Below are 9416 nucleotides of genomic sequence, written 5' to 3'. Positions count from 1 at the left end.
ACTATATCCTACAAAAATGCATAGAACTGTTTTTGGGTCAAATTTATTTTGTTTTGTATCCCATGTGTAGGGAAAGCACTTAGACCCAAAGACTCTAAGAGATGAGTATATAGGATGATTACCATGTAACATGAAATATGGAGATTCAAATTTAAGTGCGGAAGAAGGCAATCTATTCATAAGATAAACAGCAGTAGTGAAAGCTTCAACCCATAAAGATAAAGGAACACCACTATGAAATAACATGGTCATACCTAGTTCTCGTATTACTCGATGTCTTCTTTCTACTATACCTGTTTGTTCCGGTGTATAAGGACATGATATCTGATGAACCACTCCTGTTGAGAGGAAGTGTGATGATAGTTTGGAATTTATGAACTCTCCCCCTCCATCAGAGTGAAAGACCTTGATATGCTTGTTAAATTGTCGAGTAACATAATGCTCAAAGGCAAAATAAGCATCAGCAAAGTCAGACTTATGTAGTAATGGGATTATCCAAGTGTATTTAGAAAAATCATCTACTAAACACGCATAATATCTGAACTTTCCTATTGATAAAACAGGAGCAGGTCCCCATAAATCACAATGGATTTTTTCAAAAATACCAGAACTAGAATGTTCAGAACGAAAAAAAGGTAATCGACTAAGTTTTCCAAATTGACAACTGTCACAAACATGTTCATATTTTGTGGTTCCTTTAACATCTATCAAACTTTTATTGTGCAATAATTGTAAAGCAGAAAAATGTGGATGTCCTAGGCGTTGATGCCAGATATCTGCTGGTCCTGATCTGAAACGATTAGAAAAGTAGAGCTCAGGCATGGTGGATAGAGCATAGAGGTCACCCTTGCGCCATCCTGTGATCACGGGTTGTCCTGTCTGTCGTTCCTTAATACAGAAATCAACGTCAGAGAATTCACAATTAACAGGAAATTGAGATGTTAACTGACTTACAGAGAGTAAATTTTTTTTCAAGTCGGGTACTAACAATACATCATTAAGTGGCAGTATTTTATTTTTCTGTGTGATGGAGGAATCTCCAACACCATGTATTGATATAGAAGAACCGTCACCAATAAGAACAGAGTCTGAACCATAGTGATTGCGAATATTTTTTAACATACCTGGATTACCTGTCATGTGGTTGGAAGCTCCTGTATCAGAGATCCATTCCGTTTCAGTGATAGTATTGTCCAAGGTGAGAGCAGCCAAAGCTTGTGGTAGGTCTCCATGTTGATTTGATCGTTTAGGCACCCACCAGCATATCTTTGCAATATGACCTGGAACACCACAGTACTGGCAGGTTTCATCTCTGTATAGCTCACGTTCTGCAGGAGTCATTCGATGCTCTCCAGATGGAGGAGGTCGTTTCTGTTTTGAATCTGAAGTGGATCTGGCAGTGTACGTATGAGTTTTATCTTTAGGTTGTTGTGCATGGAATCCTCTCCCGGTAGATATAAAGCCTTGTCTGCTGCCATGGTTTCCTGAAAAATGATGTTGAGGGCGCTGGTGCTTTTGCCCGTAGAATGCCAGCTGAGGAGTGAATGAGTTATTTGTTTGATTGGTGAACCAGCTTCTTCTTTGGTCTAAGCTCTGTAATTGAGAGACCAACTCCGAGTAAGAAGGTCTTGGTGGTTTCAGCATTGTGGTAGTGAAGGTTTCATATTGAGGGCCGAGACTTGTGAGGAGGCAAAAGATTTTTTCTTTATCTGAAATTGGTTTCCCAATAGCTGCAAGGTCATCGCATAGTCCTTTGAAGATTCGAATGTGTTCTCCAACGGTTCTGTCATCTTCTTTGCGAAAATAGGTGACTTGTTGTCTGAGGGTGAATTCTCGTTCTTGGGAGTCTTCTGCATATTCATTCTTTAGAGCACTCCAGACAGCAAAGGCTGTGTCTAGGCCTACTGCAAGGCCTAATGTATGTTCTGAAAGAGTACCAATCAACCAGCCACGAAGTAGTCGATCTGCCTTCCTCCAGACAATATATTCTTCTGTTAGTCTTGGTAAAGAATCTGTGGTGGTAGTAGAATCTGGTACAGTATATTTGTTTGGGATTGAATCTTCATTGATGAGATGATCAACCAAGTCTTGACTTTCTGCAAGAGCTAAGGCTTGTTCTCTCCATAGTGGATAATTTGTGGGGCTGAGCTTGAGGGTAATGAAATTACCAACATTGAGTGACAGAGTTGACATGTTGTTGGTTCTGCTAAGATGTATATTCACACGGGCTCTGATACCAAGCGGAAATTTGAAGAAAGATAAGGATGTTTCAATGGAAGAAAGGTTTCTCTGTTTCTTTGAATATTAACGTGAATATACAACTTACTCTTCTATACGAGCTGCTGTTTTTTATAACATTACAAGTTGCTTAATTTGGATACATTGACTTGCCATTCTTAGCTGATCTATTTCCATAACAATCCAACGTCTCTTTCTCTTTCTGGTTCCTGTCATAAACTTCATTGCTGCTGCTGTTGATTTATTTCCATAACAAGCCAACGTCTCTTTCTGTTTGTGTCTTGTTACCATGAGAGTTGGTTTGTTTCCATTGTTGCTGGCGATTCTAATTAGCCAACGTCTCTTTGATTTGTTTCCATGTTGCTGCTGACTGCTGCAGTTGATTTGTTTCCATGAGGGCTGATTCGTTTCCATGTTGGTTTCCACGTTGCTGGCTTACAGCTGCAGTTGAATTGTTTCCATGAGCATCTGTCTTATTACCATTAACAGTACTCCCACCAAGGAAACTTCCACCGCCAATCACCGTGGTCGCGTCCAAATTCAAACGAATCACAAACCAGGTGTCTTGGATCTATTTGGAAATATAATTAAACCCTGTTTTTTTTTTTTTTTCACCTTAGTTCGAAAACAAGTACACATGCTTCGTGGACTAATGCTGTCCGTAAGAGAAATTAGAAAGGTCCTCAACTGGAAAATCTCTGGTGCTCTCCTCTTGTGAGTTCATGACCAGATAAATTGGGTTAATAATATCCTGCAAAAACACTCAATCAACATGAAAATATCTCAAAATTGTAAAAATCTCTTGTTTTAATCAAAGGTTGCTGTCGCTTGTCAGTGCAACTTTATCTTTTTCGTCCTTTGTCAATTAAAACCATTATAAGATTCAAGGAATCTATGGGATTGGCCCATTCACCGTTTTTCTAATCTCAATGGATGCACATCAGCTAACCCCTTGTTTGGGAGACACAGAACTTGTGCCGATTGAAGGCATAATTATTAAATAAATTAATACGTGATTCGATTAACCTAACATAAGTAAGATTAAGATAAGATAAACTCCAGTAATTTTTTCATCCAAAATAATATTGTTTTATAATCCAGTTTGATCCGACGATCCATGGAGGGACTAATCTAATAATAGTCGAGGCAACATCCAGGTTAAACAACTATAGTTACAATCTACCTGTTTGGTTAGAAAAGTATGTAAATGTCTTTATATCTTCTCAAATTCAATGTTTTCGGCAGCCAAGATGAACACGGGAAGTAAGCCAGAAACATCTACTTACCACATGCTTTAATTATAGTCTCTCTCTCTCTCTCTCTCTCAAAGAATTTCACAAGTAAATACAAGGAAAAAGAAACAGATCTGTCTCGGAAAAAAAAATACTCGGACCCTTAAGAGTTGAGACTTTTGTTTACTTCGTTAATTAATGTCCTCGGCACAGCAGCCTTCATCTCCCTCTCCCTCTCTCTCTCGATCTTCGAAGTTGAATTCACTCGATCAGAAATTGCTTAATAATCCATATGAAAATATTCTGAGGGCGAAGCACATGGTCTAAATATCATAATAATTAATCAACGCATATGTTTTTGTTTTTTTAAATCTGCTTGCTTTGATCCATAGGATCGTTTTAGATTTTCAATCCAGCACGTAAACACCATCTCCCCTCTACAATCGCAGTTTTCTAGGACTGTCATGACAAGATTAGCTTTCACGTTTTCTGTAATTTTTGCACCGACGACTTTGTAAATGAATTAAAAAAGGGCTCGAATTAAACAAAAGAACAAGAAAAGTAGCACGTCACCATTTGCAAGATATAGAATGTTTGAGCCCTGCGGTCCTAATTTTGTTTCGACTTGATCCCCATTTTTTTTACCTAATGTTATTTCCCTAGTTCTAGTACAAGTGGTTACATAGTTCTTGAATTACAACCAAGATCTTAGTTGGTTGAGCGGCTTGGTGCCAAGAAAAGTGATTACATAGTTGGGATTTACAAAATAGATTGACAATAGATTTTTTCTTTGATTTGACACTGATAATTTTGGCTTTTAAAGCTGTTTGGTATCGAGTTTCAACTTTTATTTTTATAAAAAAAGATTGAAATTCAATACAAAATAATATTTTAGCTGGTAGATAATATATATATTATTTGGGCTAGTTTAAAAGGGATGTTGATACCTGATTGTAATAATTAAAATCTTAGAAAAAAAGATTGGATCTATCCTAAATCTAAGGAGATAAATTGAAATTAAACCCAAGATTTTTACGAGAAAGCTGACAAAAGTACCAAATGACAGAGAAACAAGGAGTTGATGGATAATATTGGGATAAAAAAAATGAAAGTGTCAAAATTTAGATTAGATAAAAAGTAAGGACCAGATACAAACTATGACTCCGAAGGGCAGCGAAGCAATTGTGTTTTGTGAAAGGGAAAGGGGTTGTAATTATTGATGCAATGGAGGAATCAATTAAAACTTTTAGTGGTGTCCCACAGAAAGACAAAAAGAGGGGTCTCAGTCTCCCACCAGCCCAAGGCACCCACACAAAAAGTCAGATGACGTGGTCACTCCTAATTCGCACACTATATCAACCACTCTCGACACCATAATCTTTTCAAATAAAAACAATACATTTACCTTTTAACCGTTTATGGCGTGTTCGATTTTTTTTGGGTTTAAAATAATATATTTTTTAAATGATTTTAAATTATTTTGATATTTTAATTTTAAAAATATTATTTTAATTTTTATATATTTATAAATAAAAAACACTTTATAACCTAGATTATCAAGTTAGGATCTTTAGAAGTGTATGGTGTGTTTGAAACAAGGCTATACTCTATCATAATTTAAAAAATATTTGACTAATCAAGATGTATTATAATTTTATATGTTTAATTTATTTTTTTGAAATCTTAATTAATAATAAAAAAATATTTTGTAATTATTCTTAAACCTTACCTCTTCAAATCATCATAACAGCGAGACTACTAAAATATAAACACACTTAATTCGTAAATCATCATATTAATCCATAAATCATTAAATCAATTAATAGGTGTTGATTTAGTTGGGTCTGGGAAGAACAATTGAATTACTAAAAAACCAATATGAATTAATAAAACTTCAATAGATTAATATCTTATTTGATTAAAAAAAAACCAATATGGAATGAAGTTCTAAATTCTAAAATTTTCAAGTCAAGGTGTCCATTCGAATAAGGTTTAATAGCTATGATTAAAAAAAATAAAAAAATAGCTATGATTCAAACCATTACGGCTGGCCAGTTTACCCAGAAAAAATCCGCGCGTGAAAATCAGTCCCCATTACAACAACTCCGATATTCACGGTGTTGGCCTCTCGTTCAGGTTCCTGACCAATCAAATCTCATCCGCATGGACAGTAGCTTCTCTGTTCTCACTTGTCATCTTCCAAAATTTCATTTTCCAGTTTTCCAATATTAAATTACCATACCACCTCAAGGCTTAATTATTTTTCCCTTAAATTTAATCACTCACCTTGTTGTATCTAACCCTAACATCTCATCCATTTTTTCTTTATAAGCCTACCATCCCCACCCCTCCGTTCCACATCCTGTCTTCCTCTCCAATCCTTTCTCAAAAGGGAAAAAAAGGAGGAAAAAAAAATCAGAGATGGGGTTGTTTAGATTATCAACGCTCATGTTGATGCTATTGTTTCTGGTCTTTACTTTATCATCAGCCTACGACATGTCAATTATATCCTATGACCAAACTCATGGTGCCAAATCAAGCTGGAGAACTGATAATGAGGTTATGGCCATGTACGAGGAGTGGCTTGTAAAGCATGGAAAGAACTACAACGCTCTAGGAGAGAAAGAAAAGAGATTTGAGATTTTTAAGGATAATCTTATGTTTATTGATCAGCATAATTCAGAGAACCGGACATACACAGTCGGGTTGAACCGATTTGCTGATCTGACCAACGAGGAGTACCGGTCCATGTACTTGGGTACTCGAACTGGTCATAAGAAGAGGTTGCCTAAGACAAGTGATCGTTATGCTCCGCGTGTTGGAGACTCTTTGCCGGATTCCGTTGACTGGAGGAAGGAAGGTGCCGTAGCTGAGGTCAAAGATCAGGGAGGCTGTGGTAAGTTTCTTTTAACTACCAGGATTGCTCTTTACTAATATATTTATTTTTATTAAAAATATAAATCTATTTTCAGTGAAGCAAGTATTGAGACCTGCTCCCTTTTAATTCTTATTAAAGATTGTAGAGGCCTATCCGAAATTACAGTAAATCATAAAAGATAAGGAAGAGTAAAGTTAAACTAGAGGGTTAAAATTTTTTGTCAAACTTTTTCTGGCATCGAATCAATTTTATTTGTTAGGTATTTGTTTTTGATTTCCTTGGAATTATCTAATCGTGTTCCAAATATTTTGATTAACCTTTGATTTGTCTTTGTTGGTCAACGAATTTTTTTCTCTATGATAGCATTTAAGAGGAGATCGAGTGGAAAAAAATTCACCTACACACATCACAACATATAATATATATTATGGATCCGGATGTGGATGATTAAATAGTAAACGTGATCGTCAAAGTTACTGCTGTTTTAATATATTTTTTTGGTTTGAGGGATCGCTAGACACTTTTGCCTACAGATTTGATGCAGTACTTAGGAAATTGGTTCCGCGTGTGTGGAGTTTTCTTCATGTTTTTCTACGACTGTAATATCGCTTTACCCGAGAAATTATTCAGTATACCAGGAACTGTATTTCTTCATCTCAGCCGTGTCTTGAATTTAGTTTCGGTTTCGTCATGTGCGAGAAGGCTCCGAGCTAACAGTCATAATTGAGGCTGGTATAGATAATTTTTGGATCCACTGATTCCAGCACAAGGGCAAACTGCTAGCCAATGTTGAATGATACATTTTACTCATTGATTAATCCAGAAAAGCAAAATAGGAGCGATTATAGGCAAAGAATCCAGTTTTTTTATTTGATTAAAGATTTGTGTATTGATATGTTAGTAAATGAGCTTGCCGGCATCAAACTGAGTCTTGAAACGTTTTGATTTTATATGCACCGTGAAAGGATAAATTACTGACGTTTCTTTTGATATAAAGGGAGTTGCTGGGCGTTCTCAACGATTGCTGCTGTGGAAGGGATTAACAAGATCGTCACTGGTGATTTGATCGTTTTGTCTGAGCAGGAGTTGGTGGATTGTGATACCAGTTATAATGAAGGGTGCAATGGTGGTCTTATGGATTATGCTTTTGAATTCATCATCAACAATGGTGGCATTGACACTGAAGATGATTATCCCTACCTTGGTCGTGATGGTAGATGTGACACGTACAGGGTGAGCCTTCTTTGGTCTTTAAGATGAAACTGAAACACGAAGAAATTAATGCAGATAATGAAATATGTTTATTTATCCAAGAAGCTTCCTGATAGATGTTTGTGCTTGCAGAAAAATGCCAAAGTTGTTTCAATCGATTCTTATGAAGATGTTCCTGAAAATGATGAGACGGCATTGAAAAAGGCAGTGGCAAATCAGCCTGTGAGTGTTGCAATTGAAGGTGGTGGCAGAAATTTCCAGTTATATGATTCGGTAAGAACTTTCTCTCCGTGACATGTTATCATGTACAAGACCTGGTGATGGTTTTGATGTCTTAAAGCACAGTAGAACTTTGTTGAAGTGCCAAACATGCAGTTCAATTGAGTAATGGCTGCAAGAACCGATCATAATTAATTACATCTTATTTCCTTGCCTTCCAGGGTGTATTTACTGGAGAATGTGGGACAAGTCTGGACCATGGCGTTGCTGCCGTGGGTTACGGAACTGAAAAGGGTAAAGACTACTGGATTGTGAGGAACTCATGGGGCAAGAGCTGGGGGGAGAGCGGCTATATCAGAATGGAGAGAAACATTGCTAGTCCAACGGGAAAATGTGGAATTGCAATTGAACCCTCTTACCCTATCAAGAAAGGCCAAAACCCCCCCAATCCTGGTCCGTCGCCTCCATCTCCAGTAAAACCTCCTTCCGTGTGTGATAATTACTTTTCCTGCCCTGATAGCAATACTTGCTGCTGCATCTTCGAGTATGGAAAGTATTGCTTTGCATGGGGATGCTGCCCACTCGAGGGTGCCACCTGCTGTGATGACCATTATAGCTGCTGCCCACATGAGTACCCAGTCTGCAACGTTAATGAAGGAACCTGCTTGATTGTAAGACAAACTACACTTAGCTTCTCCTACCATTTTATGTATATCATCATTCATACAAAACTAATTTGATGTTTTGATTATTTGAACTCCTGAACAGAGCAAGGGCAACCCATTTGGAGTGAAGGCATTGCGACGTACTCCTGCGAAGCCTCACTGGGCTCACGGAACTGAAGGCAAAAACAGCGTTGCTTGAGCATCAGTTCATGTCCAGAAGCAGCAGTCGATGGAATCAAAGAAATGAGAAAAGAATCATAGCTGGTTTTGATGCTTTTCTTCTTGATTTTATTATGCTGCAGACCTTAATTTCTGCTTCATTCGACACCCAAAGATGGATGATAATTAAATGATCATTAAGATGCTGATTGTGTAAATAATTTAATATTTATCTGCATTGCATCTGGATAATAGACAGCTTGTTATATATTTCCAATATCTTCTGTAAATGTTGTCATAATCTAGCAATATGACTTTGATGAATTTGGTCTGTAATACCATCCCCGGTGCTTGTATATTTTGGTATGCTAAGCATCAATGGCATCTATCCTTTTCTCAGCACTTCTTGTATCTTCGCCATTCATATTTATAAGTTCATCTATTGTAATGAAAGTGTAAGGAAAGATGAATCAACAATCACAGTTCCTGGTTATATTGACGAGGCACAAATTTGAATATGATCTGTATTTGATTTCGATTTTTCTCATGCAAATGTAAGTAAAGGATAGAATCCTATTCCAACACAGAAGGAAAGCATTCTCTGAAATTATGGGGTATAATAGAAGAGACCAGCATAATAAGCCTACTAATCAAAACATAGCCCGTCCCTTGATTTGAAATTATGAGATTTAAAGGTTATCTTTGATATGATCTTGTAAAATAATTTTGAAGTTGGTTTTTTTTTTTTTTGATTAAAAATATTTCTAAGTATGTTTACATGGAAATAACTTTTGATTTTAATCGAGAATTTGT

General features: G+C 36.7%; 1 protein-coding gene across 1 annotated transcript; it reads left to right on the top strand.

Moving 5' to 3' along the window:
• The first annotated feature begins 5714 nt into the window (after window positions 1–5714).
• LOC118036244 (cysteine proteinase mucunain) lies at window positions 5715–9005 on the top strand. Its single transcript, XM_035041932.2, has 5 exons — window positions 5715–6366; window positions 7346–7581; window positions 7693–7833; window positions 8001–8450; window positions 8548–9005. The coding sequence occupies exons 1-5, from the start codon at window positions 5892–5894 to the stop codon at window positions 8641–8643; spliced, it is 1398 nt and encodes a 465-aa protein (XP_034897823.1). The 5' UTR covers window positions 5715–5891; the 3' UTR covers window positions 8644–9005.
• Window positions 9006–9416: the final 411 nt, after the last annotated feature.

Source organism: Populus alba, chromosome 14, assembly GCF_005239225.2.
Source record: "Populus alba chromosome 14, ASM523922v2, whole genome shotgun sequence".
Lineage (NCBI taxonomy): Eukaryota > Viridiplantae > Streptophyta > Magnoliopsida > Malpighiales > Salicaceae > Populus > Populus alba.
This window is presented reverse-complemented; position numbering and strand designations above follow the sequence as displayed.